Below are 14,819 nucleotides of genomic sequence, written 5' to 3'. Positions count from 1 at the left end.
GTTTTATAAGTTCTTTATATATTTTGGATACTAAACCTTTGTTGGATATGTCATTTGCAAATATCTTCTCCAATTCCATAGGTTGCCTTTTAGTTTTGTTGATGGTTTCCTTTGCTGTACAAAAGCTATCTACTTTGCCGGGGGTGGGGGGGCGGGGAGGGGGAAGCTATTTACTTTGATATAGTCCCAATAGTTTATTTTTGCTTTTGTTTCCCAGAAAATACACTTTTTAGAAAAGCTTGGAGGGGTGCCTGGGTGGTTCAGTCAGTTAAGCGTCCGACTTTGGCTCAGGTCATGATCTTGCAGTTCAAGAGTTCGAGCCCCACATTGGGCTCTGTGCTGACAGCGCGGAACCAGGAGCCTATTTCAGATTCTGTGTCTCCCTCTCTCTCTGCCCCCTCCCCCACTCATGCTCTGTTTCTGTCTCTCGAAAGTGAATAAATGCTAAAAAAATTTTTTTAAATAAAGCTTGGAACACATTTTAATTTGGTCAACTGCTGTTCAACCTGTGAATAGAAATATGATAATGTTGACAAAACTATTTTGTATTCAAACAGGGATGACTGTGATAAATATGTTTTTCGTATGCAAAAAGAACATAAAAGTAAAGGTGGCATTGTCTGGGGCAATATCAAGAAAAAAACAGTAAGTATTCATTTATTCATCACATCTGTTGATATATTGATAGATGGCAAATTGTGGAGTTTTAAGTTATGTAAGTCCTTGCTCTCAAAGTAGTTAATCTTAGAGAAATACAATTTATGGAGGTAAAAATGTTGAAGACCACCTTTTCTCCTGATTGTATATTCCTTCTGATCAGGTTATGGCAATTTCTTCCTCCCTCGCCCATGTTGAAATACTGTTACTGTAGCATGCATGCAGTATAATTCTTCTCAGAGTTTCTAAACTAAACATTGGCATTACATAATCACATCCAATCTTTGTGGGTTTCATTTGTCCATAGGAAATGGTAGACACTTCTGGGCAGTTTGGTTTAAAATCATCCTGGAGACTAAATTCTTCAAAAGAAATCTCTAAAATTGAAGGTGTAGACAGATTCCATGTTTCTTAGATTCTCTTTTTCCAGTCTCACATTCCTTATGAGAATGAAATTTTGGTTTGTTGCAGAGGACCTGGAATCAACATAGTAAGAAAGACTTGTTTGGCTTCTAGTTCCTATTTTGCCAGTGTGAAGTTAGGCTGCTTTGACAGTTTTTTCACAAGCTTTAATGTGCATAGAAGTCCCTTATGGATCTTGTTAAACACCAGATTCTGATCCAGCAGATTTGAGATTTCTGCATTTCTCACCAAATCCAGGTGTCTGTGTTGCTGATCCATGGACCATACTGAGTGGTAGCAAGATCCTAATCCATTCAGTCTGTTCTGTCTGCATAATGATGAAAAGTTCATATGGATAGATCTATAAGGACTATTCCTATTAATAATTTTTATTTCTCTGCATTTCTGACATCATCCTAAGCACTACTGGGCCTTTGTTTTTCTTAATGGGTCATAATTTGAGTAGTCTACCAAACTATGGTATCTTTGTGATTTAGTCCTATTTTTTCATTGACTCATATTTTAGTCAATGCATGAGGATAGAAAGAGCAAAGATTTAGTGTCAAAAAATTTTTATTTCAAGATCTGACTGACCATACAGCTTTATAATAAGCTACTTGAACTTTCTAATCTCGTTTTGTTCATATATGAGTAAAATGTACCATCAGTGTGGGAATCATATTGATTTAATGTCACTGAATGATCTTGAGAGCTAAATGATATAATAGTGTTTTAACTCATTTCAAAGTACATTTACGTCACAATCTGAACACGAGTGTATCTTGAAAGTTTCAACAATATTTACTCTTAATACAGTGAATATGCCCTGTCATATTTTCTATTCTATTCCTTTTCATTTTTAAAGATAGCCAGCCATGGCCAATAGTTTAAAAGCACTGATGTAGTAAGTCTCAATCATACACTTAAAACTTGTCTATCAACAATTTAGGTTTTGCTAGTGTCATGGAATGGAATGAGTACCTAGATTTTGGCAACTGTCAGAGGCCCATAGACTATCTTGTAACCTCTATAGCATTAGCATTAGTTTGTAATATTTTCTTATAGTTTGCCGGCAGTGGGAAATAACATTGAAGAAGTATTCTTTCTCTGGATAAATTCAACTTAAAGGAGAATTAGATGTTTCACAGATACTTATGTGATTAGGTATTGTTATAGGCATGTGTTCGAGGTACTCAGGGGATGAAGCAAGCTTATTCTGTTTATGTTTGAGGCAGAATTCACAGGAGGTACTATTTAGCTATTAACATGAACTCTCTTACAGGTTGAAACTGAGTTTTCAACTCCAACATCAAGGAAAAAAACTCTGTATAACAAAGGTAATTTATTTGTATCTTTCTTTGGTAGCTCAGTTCTATTGTAAGATAGTCTCTTTATTCACATGGTACTAAAATTAGCTGCTTGCAAGTGGGCAGACCTATTCAGTTTCTCATTATTTTCAATTTCATTGAAATTACTTTTAGAAGTATATTAATCTTTTTTATTAAATTTCTCTTTACAGAATTAGGAGAACACTCTGGTATTGGAAAACTTTTCACCAATGCTATGGAGTCTTTAGATGAAGAAGAGAAAGATTATTATTTTTCAAACTCTGATTCTGCATAGTATAAATGAGAAAATATTTCCAGGATTTTTGTCAAGAAGCAGACAGTGTATTTATATCTTTTTTTGGAATACATATTATTTTCCTTATAATGTGCCTTCATATGAAATTGTGGATTCCTTCTCAAAGGTTTTAGGTGTTTGTATTCAGAGTAAAACATCCTTCTGTAGAATGCTGTTCATTGATATAGGTTACTAAAATATAAGGAAAATTGTTTTGCTTGTATACATACTTGTATATTTCTGTTTTTTGAACATTAAAATATTCTAGATAAGTCTCTCTTAAGCATCTGTTTAAGAAAATCATGTCCTAAACAGATTTTTTTAAAAAGCTCCCAAGAAAATGTTGCTACCCTTAAGGGGTAGGGGAGGGGAAATAAAAAGTAGACTGTATTGCTGGCTACAAATTCATGACAACTGTATTAGCATTTGTTACCACTTGATTTTTTCCTTAAAATTTATCTTTGGCACAGCTATGAAACCTATGTAAATTTAGTACTTTTATTAGGTAGAATTAGAGAATAAATTTTGTCACATTAAGCCTTATTTACATATGCAGACATTCATAGTTTACATTTGGCCTTAGTATTAAAAAGACTGGATTAGACGTTCACGTAATTGATCTACCATTATAAAGAGTCAAGTTAATATGCCATGTCTTAATAAAACATTATTTTCCTCCTTTCAGACAGCTCCTTTGGAAATAAACTTTAGCTTATTCTGTCATTCTGTTTTAAAATTTGACAGAATATTTCTCCTCTGGTTACAGTATATATTCACTTACCCTTTCTCTCCAGTTAGATTGTTCAAATAAATTTTGCTTTTAGAACATTTGGATTTGTATTTTGCTGGATCATTAAAATTAAACAGGCATTTTGTTATTGGTTCAGCTTGTTTCTTCAAAAAAATGCCAGAACTTTTAGTAAAACATAATTTTTTTTAAGAATTTAGTCAGTTTATAAAACTATAGGATTTATAGAAACATAAGATTTTACAAGAATATTACAGTTAGACTGAGATCATAATTGTTTCTGCCACAAAGACTTTTAGATGTCTTTGTGGATGGATGGAACAAATGAGGGATTATTTCAGAGTGAAATACTGTTGTAGAACTTAAGTTGCCAGTATTTGGTATAATACCATGCTGCTTATTAATGTTAATGGATAATGTTAACGTTAACTCCTTTTAAGGAGTTAGAAGGTAGTTATACTGAGAAACAAAGGGATAATTTTGATGCAGCACAGACTTAATACAAACCAAAGAGTGTGGCCCTCCTCCCCCAAATTCCCTGTGTCCTATTGGAACTGCTTCAATGTCCTTCCTAGTCAGTTTTATTGTATCCCACCTGCCAGGTACCTGGTTAGTCCCATCAGAACATAAGTTATGCTAGGAAGGGTTGAAGTAACCTCCAAAGGACACTTGAAAGCGCGCTTAAAGATTAATCATCAGCAGGGCTGAAAGTTCAGTGTTACCAGTAAGAGTATGAAGGCTATTGCAGCTTAAATATGGATAAATCTCTGTACACAGCAAGCATAAGTAAGTGAAATCCTCTAGGTTATGTCCCTCATACCATGTTAACTTATATTTTGTCTGATGGGTGGACACAAAGAATTTGAGCACACTGTTGTCTGCATGGGAGATGCTGCAAGGTGGTCATCTGCCCAAGTCAATGTGAATTTGCTGAGGTAAGGCAGAGAACCACCAAATGTCCCCACCCACATGCACCGCTAACCCCATGTAAGAGGAACAAGAAGCAGCAAAACAACATACTGGAACAAGAAAGAAGCCCCTTTCTTCCTTCTACTGACAAAGCTTAAATCATGCTCACTGTAGGTAGAAATATTCAAAAAGTCCAGTCCATTATAGCAAAGCAAGATACTAAAGGGTAAATTTAAGCCTGAGAAATAAATCAATAGCTGCACATCAGCCAACAACTTCTAGAACTTCTTTTCTCTCTGGCTTTGACAGAATTATTGAATAGCAAAACTATGAAATCTGCTAGTCTCAGAAAAATTAAGAATTTATACTACCCCAAGGAAGCTATGTTTACAATTAGAATAACTTTTTAGTGAAAAATAATTGTATCTAGTTCCTGGGTTCTGGTTCTGGATTTCCCAGTAAACTTGAGTAAGTCACTTGTTTGTGGGCCTCACTTCAATCACCTGATAAGAAAAAAAGCAATTTGATTTAGATGAACTCTGAAGCCCCTGCCAAGTCTAAGGCAAGGAGACCTCTCCGCTGTGATGTTGGTTCACCTACCCTACAGTGTAGCAAGAAAAAATAAGACAAACAGAATAAACTCTAAATGGGGGTGTCGGTGGGGGTGGGAATCCATAGTTAAAGGCTGCATCAGCACTAGACTGACTAGAAAGAAGGGCCTCAGATGTTGCAGATATAAACGTGGAGATGTCTGTCTTAAAATATTAATAATATCACAGATACACTGTTACGGGCACAACGACGTCCCTATTCAACAGCTCATCTATACTAAATTTCCCAAATCTAAGCCAATATCCCACTTCTTTGAATATGGTATTTCAACAAAAAAAAGTGTAAGGTGAAGTTCATAATAACAGGATCTGACTGTACTTGATTGAGACACTTTTGGTAAGATGAACATACTCAGTTAAATTTCCAACTCTACTAATTACTAGAGCATTTATCTCACAATACAGCTACTGCCCTATACACACACACACACACACACACACATATATATATATATATATATATATATATATACACACTGCCCTTATCCAATATATAGGTAGATTCAGGACATTGAAAATATTCTAGATATGATTTATATATAGGAAAAATTACGACCACTAAGTTGGTGGCAGACACCTCAACCTATTAATGCTAACAAATGGCAACCACAGTACTATAATCTTTGGAAAAATTCTAAAATATGTCTCTAACTCTATTACTTCTAAGTTTATTTATTTATTTTGAGAGAGAGAGAGCACAAGCAGGGGAGGGGCAGAGAGAAAGAATCCCAAGTAGGCTCCAATGTGGGGCTCGAACTCACAAACCGCAAGATCATGACCTGAGCCAAACCAAGAGTTGGATGCTTAACCGACTGAGCCACCCAGGCGCCCGCTTTTACTTTCTTAATAGCTCCTTCAGTAAACCTTTTTTTTTTTTTTTTTTCAGTAAAAGAATGAGTTTCATAATCTAGTTAATGAAAATGATTACTGAACGTCAGGTTTTCTTTTAAAATAATTTATAATCTATATAAATAAAAATGTACACCACATAAAACATGTGGGAATATTATTTTACATATTTTAAACTGATTATCACAGACCACAGCAATGATTATTGAAATGCATTTAGTATTGTGAGAGTTCTTTCATAACCGCACCTCGAGCAGTATCATTATGCATCAGATTGTAGTCTCCCTTGGTTAAGACCATTTGGTAACATTTGCATGTCAAATACGTAGTGAAGATATCTATAGATCTCCTCAGCCTTCTGATGAGTTACTTGTGCACATGTGGAGATTTCTTGAGGTGAGCTGAAAAATAAATTAGAACTTTTTGACTTAACACAATATTCTTACTTGCTTAAAGAACACCAAACATAAGCCTTTAAGAAAAGCATTTCTTCTAAGCATTTTACATCTAGTTAATATGTCCTTAGCATGGTTTAAATAAAACATACTTATTCCCTATATTCAAAGTCACTTATAACAATTTCAACATCTTACCTGGGCCTTTAATTTAAAATAACCCATTTTCTAAAATTTTCCTTTTCAAGCAATATAATAATCAAAAACTAGTAAAATCTATACTGTGATATTTTTCTACTTCTAGAACTAAACAGCCCAGAAATGTTAGAATGCAAGATCAAATACAAGCGCTGTCTAGCTCTCAGAGGACTCTAAGCTTCCCAAAGGCGGTGCCTATCTTTTCCCTCCATTAACATCCTCAACTTCATGCAGTGACTGTAACATTGGGAAGCAAAAAGTCTTTACTGAATGAGATACTCTAATACGCACTATACATGTTTAGTTTTTTAAATAAAATTTCTATGAAGTAGTTCTAAGAATCATTTTACAGTAACCGTTTAAAAATATTAAGACTGACATACCTGTTAGTCATCTTTCTCACAGAAGAAAACCAGTGACACATATTTAATGCAGTTACATAACTTATATTGGGAATACTTAGATAAAACTGAAGTGCTTCGCATTTATTTCTGTTCACCACTATTGGAACATGAATACCAACATTCTTTCTTTGTTCTACTAAAGACAGTTCCTTTAGCAAATCTGCAGTTTCTTCTTGGCAGGAACTGAAAAGAACTCGGATTCCGGCCCCAATTAAGGTAGTCAGCAAGTTGTCGTAGCTCTTTGTTCTCCTAAACATCTTGGATGTGTCTCCTAAATATTTCATATTTAGGAAAATGCAAACGTGAGTAACTTACATTAAGTAGAATCATTAATACTATATATTAAAATCCCAAGATCTACGACCATTAAGCAAATTAGTGCCACATTATGCTAATGAGAAACCCTACTAGTAAAGATTTAAAGTGACTCTCAAATACCTGGGAGTTAAAATAAGAACTATCTTTATAAGTGTCTTCAGTTGGTATCAAATAGTAAGATGAGTAGGCAGAGGAGAGCTTATATTCCTAGATAATTCATTCATGAAGACCAAGACCATATTACTTATCTCTACAATTCCTCATGATGCTACAACTGATAAATAACTCAAGTATTGGCTTGATACAAAATCTTACGTATTTATTCTAAGAATAACTCAAAACCCTGCATACCCATTTTAATGTCAGCTTTAACTCTTGCCTCTTAATTTACTTCCTTACCTTTCCCATTCATTTCTTTCCATATTCTACCCTCTATCATTTTAGGGGCACTTTTCATTATGGAAAAACAAAACTTTTTACATAACTTCCCCCCCCCCCCCCCGTAACTTTTGCAATGTTACTTTTCTCTTTATTCCAAATTTATTTCCTTTATAAAGGATATGTTGGTGAAGAAGAAATTATAGAATTTTAGCACTAAGAGAACCCAAGAGATCACTGAATATAAAGCCCTCACTTGTCAAATAAAATAAAACTAAGAAAAAAACTTGGTTACTGAAAGTGTGACTTATCCAAGGCCACAGTTTACCAGTGACAGCATGGGGATAAAAAGGTACAATGCTCAATTACCAAACCAATGTTTTACATAAACTATGCTATCTTCTTTTACTATATCCTGTTATGACTGTATAATTCTTGAACTCTTCCATAGTGGCATTTGCCTATATGATTTCACATAATCCTCATAACATCGAAAGATGAATAGGACAAGTATATTATTAATCCCTCAGAGGGAGTGATTTGTCAATGCAACATCACATAGCTGTAGTGACACCAGAACTCAGTGTCTTCTGATTCCATATTCCATGACCTTTACACCATCCTCAGGGCTCCACCTATAATTAAATATGAGCCATAGAAATCCCCTAACTGAAGCTCCTATGCACCTATTTGAGCTACCAAATAAGAACTTAGTGTGTTCAACTGAACACCCCTTGTGCCTCAAATCTGCTCTTCTCTAATATTCATAATTTCAATAAAGAGCACCACTACCTAACTGCCCAGTGACCAAGAAACTGGTCAACACAAAAGAGTAATTCTTGGAATGCCTGGGTGGCCCAGTCAGTTAAGCGTCAGACTCTTGATTTCAACTCAGGTCATGATCTCATGGTTTGTGGGATTGAGGTCTGCTTCAGATTCCATGCTGGTAGCGTGGAACCTACTTGGGGTTCTCTCCCTCTCTGCACCTTCCCCATTCGTGTGTGCATGTACACACTGGAGCTCTCACGCTGTCTCAAAATAAATAAACCTAAAAAAAAAAAAAAAAGTAATTCTTGCCTCCTTTCACCAACTACTGCTAATCCTACCTCCTAAACCCCCTGAATCCTTGTCCCTTTTCCCACTGCTGCCTGAAAGGTGCTAATCCTTTCTGGGGCTCCTAAAAAAAGACATACTGGTTCACTTGCCTTCAGTTTCTCACCCTTCAACTCTCAAACTCATTTAAACACAATGAGTAAAAAATACAGAAAGAAACCTATTTATGAAACAAAAACAAAAACATAAACACAATGACTAATGAAAAGCATGGCTTTGTATAAGTATGAAGTAACATTTATGAGTCAGGTATTTATATTTTAAGAGTTTTCTACATCCTGACAGAAGAGTGAACTAAATAATAGCTGAGTTCCTTTATAGCCTTATAAACAAAAACATTTAAAAACACAAACCTGTTTTTTCTCTGTCCTTTTCCACAATCACACATATTCTTTCAAACATGCTCTGTAGGTACCGGATCTGGTCAATGAGTTTGTTCTTATTGATACTATTTAACATCTCAGACTGAGACCTCCTTTCTACCACCATGCGGTTACTCACAATGTAATCACAGCCATTTAGAGGACAGACCTCTACGTGAATGCCATGAACTGCTCTTAAGGAAGAAATTACTTCAGAACCAGAAGTGATTTCACAACTATCTACAAGAATACAAGTTTTTTGGCCTTCCTGTGGAAGTCTAAGAGAAGCATGTGTGCCAGCCAAATGTGGTCTTGAGTTGGAACAGTATGCCATTGACGTGCTAGAATCCTCCAGGGCACTACCAACCTGCAAAGGTGGAAAATATTGGTATCAGGTTAAATATATATTAGTGCCAAAAACTTCTAACACCTGAAGTTGATTTTTTCTTACTGATAATATTATTTCCTTTTTTTTTTTAACTCTTTTTTTCTTCCTTCAGTATGACCGAAGTGACTATATACATGAAGGACCAAGCTACCACTTCACACCTAGTAGAATGGCTAAAATTAAAAACAAAATAAAACAGTAAAATAAACGTTGTTAGAATGTGAAAAAATTGGAACATACATATCTGGTGGGAATGTAAAATAGTGCAGCCGCTGTGGAAAACTGGCGATTCCTCAAAAGTTAAAGAGAATTACTGTATGACCCAGAAATTCCATTCCTAGGTATATACCAAAAAGACCTCAAAACAGACTCACATACTCATTTGCCAGTGTTCATTAACTTTGGAAAATTCTCAGCCATTGACTGTTTAAATACACTTTCTATCCTTTCCTCACTTCTTAATTCCAATTACATGTATCTTAGACTATAGGATACAATCCTACAGCTCTTGGATGCTCCATTCTGTTTTTCACTCTTTGTGTTTCATACTGCGTCATTTCTACAGGCCTAGCTTTAAGTTTCTTGGTTCTTTCTGTGGCTGTATTAAGTCTATTGATGGGCTCATTAAAGATATTCTTCATCTGGGGCGCCTGGGTGGCTCAGGTGGTTGAGCGTCCAACTCTTGCTTTCAGCTCAGGTCATGATCCCAGGGATCATGGTCTAGTCAAAGGTTGAGATGAGTTTGGGTTTATTGCTATGATTACCCTAGGTACAACTAGAGGCTTCAAACTCCCATAGTGTTATTTGGATTTAGGGTGGGACAAGGTTTGTCAGATGATTTTTCCAAATGTTCTCTCAGCTTTCGATCTTCTCTGTTTCCTTGTACCTTAGAGAGGTTCTTTCCTCATACTCTTGTCTTCCTCTCAGCAGTTGACTGCTTTTATGTTACTAAGTGCTTGCTAGCCTAGTTGGAGGGAATGCTAGGTGCATGGGGTGGCATGGTGGCAGGGCAGGAGGAGAGGGTAAGTTCTATTCTACTTCAGCCTGAGCAGGACTTGTGTCCGTCAGTTCCCAAAACAGGACCTTTACAGTGATCCTGCCCTCCCTTCCCAGGGCTGGAGATAGCTAATGATCTAGGCCCAAGATGTTTTCATGCCCCTGTCTCAGGTACAGAACATTTTTTAATTCTTGCCTTCCTCCATCTGTAAAGGGTCTTCTTCACCTAGGCCCTGAGGAATAGCTATAAGGTCTGCTGGTAATCCCCAGCAGCTTAAAGCTTTTTGTTCTATAGGGGAAATACGGTAGAAGGAACCAGATGGGGTTTGTTGCCTTTCCACAATAATTGCTGGTCACTTCCCCCAAGCCGTGGCATCAGCAAGGGAGGCTTTCTCTGATTCTCAATCTTTCCTGTGAACACCCAATGAGTCTATGGAGAAGAGCCCTCAAAAGGTTATGAACTCCCCTTTTGTCTGCAATTCCCAGGGGTTCTAAACTCTCATGCTGGTTCACTGCCTTTTGCAATTTATTAAAAGGTTTAGCTCAATTCCTCTTACCAAATTATACAGAGCCCAGGGAATGTCCCAAATCAATAAGTCTCTCTTTGGAGACACTTGTCTTTCCTTAGAAATGAGACCAATTGGTTGTCCTACACCCTCAGCTCCATAATAGTTTCAGATAAAACCATGATTCTGGAAACTATCCGGCTTTTTTTGTTGTTACTAGGATGGAAGAGCGCTCTTTCCAATTTTCTATATCCTAAGCTAAAGATAGAAATCCTAATCATTCAGAAAATAATCTTTAAAATAATTCAGTATTCAATTCCAAAAAGCAAAAAATAAATGTAGTAAAGGAAAAAATGGTACTAAAGATCAAAACAAAAGTACTGGAACTACTTAGTTATTCTGAAGTAGAAAATGGCTTCCTAAACATGACACTGAAGTTCAGGAACCGTAAAGAAAAAATTGAGACTGAAAAAAAAAGTTACCTTTTCCTATGGCACAAACCACCATAAATAAACAAAAAGGCAAATGACTGACATGGAATACTGTTTGCAATATGCATGACAAAATAGATGTTAACTTTTTTTTATATATCTAACAGTTTTCTACAAGATAGTCTATTTTCTGTCTTCTCAAAACTACCTCAAATTCTTCCCCTCCTAATTTCAAGTGAGAAGAATCATACTACATGGAATCATAGGGTAACAGAAGAAAATTTAAAACACATTTCTGTAAAAATATATGTGTCTTTTTTCACAGTCCCCAAAGTATTACTAGCCTGAATCCAGTTTTTAGCTAGAGCATGCCAACGTAGAAATGTAGCTAGTGCTTAGTGGTTTTCAAAGTACTGTTCATAGACAGATCTTTCTCAACTTATAATAAGATTACCTCCCAATAAACCCATCATAAGTCAAAAGATCATAAGTAGAAAATGCATTTAAAGTAACCTACCAAACATCATAGCTTAGCAAAGCCTAGCCTGCCTTAATTGTGCTCAGAACACTTATACTGGCCTATAGCTGGGCAATCATCTGATATAAAGCCTATTTTATAAGAAAGTGTTGAATATCTCAGGTAATTTCCTGAATACTGTACTGAAAGTGAAAAACAGGATGGCTGTATGGGTACATAAAAGTTCTAAGTGTATCAGCTGTTTGCCCTTGTAACCATGTGACTGGGAACTGTGGCTGCCAACATGATGGGTATCATACCGCAAGTTGCTAGCTCAGGAGAAGATCAAAATTCAATATTTGAAGTATGGTTTCTACAGAATGCATATTGCTTTCACACCATCATAATGTCAAAGAATTGTAAGTTGAACCATCATGAATCTGGGACCATATTACCTACCTTGACCCTTGGGATTACTATCTTTATACTACAGTTGAGGATACTGAGGCTCAGAGAAATGAAGTAGCCTCTATTTCCCCAATCTATTACAAGACTTAACCTAGTCAACCTTATCCTAAGTATGTCTTGAAGAAATAACTTTGTGCAAAAAAGCCTGGGGACAATTTAAAACTGTAAACTTCAATTTAAGTGCCCCTGGGTCAACACTGAAGCATGTTGCTACAGCACAATGGCCTGAAACACCCGAATACTACAGAGAAATAGAAGGTTAGGTCTGGGTCTCACTCCAAGATGACAATCAAGGAAAGGAATCAGTTATATACAGGTAAGGGATTCCTGTTACTAAACTTTTAATTAACCCCTATTTAACTACTATAACTATAAACTTATTAAACTATAAGCCCCTAGAACTATAAACTCTTAAAAACTAAAAGTGGTTTTAGGGATGGATTATTTCAGCAATAATAAGACAAGGAGAAGCAGGAAACTGGAATACTTAGCCATTCTAAAAAGAGAAATGTAAACGAAGGAAATCAGGTAGTGTCCCTAACTCTTCTCCTCAATAAAGACAGTTACATATCTGAAGCCTTCAGCGGGGAAAAGAAAAGTTAATCTGTGGGGAATTAGTTCTGAGCATGTAATTTCTGTTAATTTTATCTTGTAGGAAGACTATTTTCCTATCTCCTTTTCATAAAACTAGCAAGTTTCCTTACAGAGTTTTACTAAGAAAACTGTGATCACACTTAAAAAATTAAAACCTAAAGGCGCACCTGAGTGGCTCAGTTGGTTAAGCCTCTGACTCTTCATGTCCGCTCAGATCATGATCTCACGGTTTGTGGGTTCAAGCCTCACATAGGGCACTACACTGACAGTGGGCACTATGCTGACAGTGTGAAGCCTCCTTGGGATTCTGTCTCCCTCTCTCTGCCCCTCCCCCACCCTCTTTCTCTCAAAAATAAATAAATAAACATTAAAAAAATTAAAACCTACGCATCCTTATACAAATTATCAATATAATTTAGCGTGCTATTTTCTTGTTTGAAGAATTTCACCACTTGCTAATTTTTGTTTGACCTAGTTATTTAATACAAAACACAAAAGAAAGCAAAACAACAGGGGCTCCTGACTGGCTCAGTCAGAAGAGCATGTGACTCTGGACCTTGGGGTTGTGAGTTCAAGCCCCACATTGGATGCAGAGATTACTTTAAACAAATAAATAAACTTAAAAAGGCAAAACGACAAAAAAAACCCTTTCGGTAAACATAAGGCTTTTTCTCTAATTTGATTCATACCTTCAAATGAATTGGAAATTTTCTACAGTCTTTCTGTGAATCAACAGTAGGGAATGGTGGTGAAGTACGTTCAATTTTATTACAGCTCCGAGGTTTGAGGTCTGAGACATCAGAAACTGCATCTTTTAAAGTGAGAGGTATCTGTCCTCTCTGCTTTAGTGACTGATTAACAGTTGGATCAGAATGGTCCTTGGACTGCAATGAAGACCCAAAAGGCACTCTATTGACACAATGGTCCTGCTGTTTGCTCTTATTAACAGTGCTTGGATTAACCACAAGACTGGATTCTCTTTTATCATTTACATTGTTTTCTTCCTCACTCGAGTCACCGGGTAAAATAATTCTGGATAATTTTTTTTTTGAACGTGCACAATTTTGTCTCATCTCCATTTGTTTTAGCTTTACTGCACGTCTGGTTCTATAGTTTTTGCTCCCACTTGCAAGGCAATCTTCAGTTATTATGTTAAAATCAACACACACTTCTTCTTCACTTGATTGACTTTTATAAGACTCATCTTCATCAACACAAAAACTGTCTTCTAAATAGGTTTCGTCTTGCTCAGGAATCTACAGTAAAAATACAAATTAGCATATTATAAATTTCTTTCATAAAATCAGTATGTATTTAACATTCTTTTAAGTACATGAAATCTTTATGATTATTTCACTTACTTCATTAATTCAGTCACTTGTGCTCAACTACCATAATACTGAGTATATGCTTTATGGAAAAAAATGGGGAGACTGGGGTTATAAAAAGAATGATTTACTCTCTAGAAATGTACAGTCTCTTGTAGGTAGCCAGAAAAATAAACAATTTATAAACAATGTGATAAGGGCTACATAACAAACACAATGGAAGTACAGAGATATGAACATTACACCAAGCTTAATACTGGCAATTTATTAACAAAGAAGACTAATGTGAAAATGTTGTCCATAAATCAAAAATAATCTATAATTTTAGAAAATAACATCTTTATAAAAAATAATTTTCAAGACAAATAAAAGAATAAAAGAAAAAATAAGAAATAAAAATGTAACTCATGATTAAATTCCATTCACTTCTTTTAAATATTCTCCTAATTGGAAACCAATTCAACAGTATATTCTAATTAGCTCAAATTAAAGATAGGGTAATTTGATCAAATTAGGACTAAAAGGGATTCTGAGAATTCATCTAGTCCACCTTTCTGAGTCAGAGCAGAAATTATCCCAAATAGCTCTGACAGTCCAGTACTAGAAACAAAATGGAGACTTCATTAACAGGAACATATCTCAACATTACCATCAGGAAATTCTCCACTGTATTTCTATAGTTCA

The 14,819-nt window shown here is 35.7% G+C and overlaps 2 protein-coding genes across 7 annotated transcripts in view; one reads left to right on the top strand and one right to left on the bottom strand.

Moving 5' to 3' along the window:
- MIS18BP1 (MIS18 binding protein 1) overlaps window positions 1-3,510 on the top strand; it is a 57,414-nt gene extending 53,904 nt beyond the window's left edge. For 2 of the 3 annotated variants that reach the window (XM_060619621.3, XM_060619618.3), the window contains 3 exons: window positions 558-645; window positions 2,342-2,396; window positions 2,579-3,510. In XM_060619621.3, coding sequence (XP_060475604.2) covers window positions 558-645; window positions 2,342-2,396; window positions 2,579-2,682 — 247 coding nt within the window. In that variant the 3' untranslated portion in view covers window positions 2,683-3,510. Of the gene's footprint in view, window positions 1-557; window positions 646-2,341; window positions 2,397-2,578 lie in introns of those variants that run through there. The other variant, XM_060619622.3, reaches the window with a different exon arrangement.
- FANCM (FA complementation group M) overlaps window positions 640-14,819 on the bottom strand; it is a 71,366-nt gene continuing 57,186 nt past the window's right edge. Inside the window, exons 20-24 of one of the 4 annotated variants that reach the window (XM_060619615.3) lie at window positions 13,497-14,063; window positions 8,959-9,334; window positions 6,776-7,067; window positions 6,048-6,200; window positions 640-1,133 (exon numbers count right to left, since the gene is read on the bottom strand). In XM_060619615.3, the coding sequence (XP_060475598.2) occupies window positions 6,062-6,200; window positions 6,776-7,067; window positions 8,959-9,334; window positions 13,497-14,063 (1,374 nt within the window). In that variant the 3' untranslated portion in view covers window positions 640-1,133; window positions 6,048-6,061. Of the gene's footprint in view, window positions 1,134-5,903; window positions 6,201-6,775; window positions 7,068-8,954; window positions 9,335-13,496; window positions 14,064-14,819 lie in introns of those variants that run through there. The other 3 variants (XM_081795923.1, XM_060619614.3, XM_081795924.1) reach the window with 3 other exon arrangements.

Source organism: Panthera onca, chromosome B3 (assembly GCF_046562875.1).
Source record: "Panthera onca isolate mPanOnc1 chromosome B3, mPanOnc1 haplotype 2, whole genome shotgun sequence".
Classification (NCBI taxonomy): domain Eukaryota; kingdom Metazoa; phylum Chordata; class Mammalia; order Carnivora; family Felidae; genus Panthera; species Panthera onca.
Note: the sequence above shows the minus strand (reverse complement) of the source record. Positions and strands in the feature narration are given on the sequence as shown.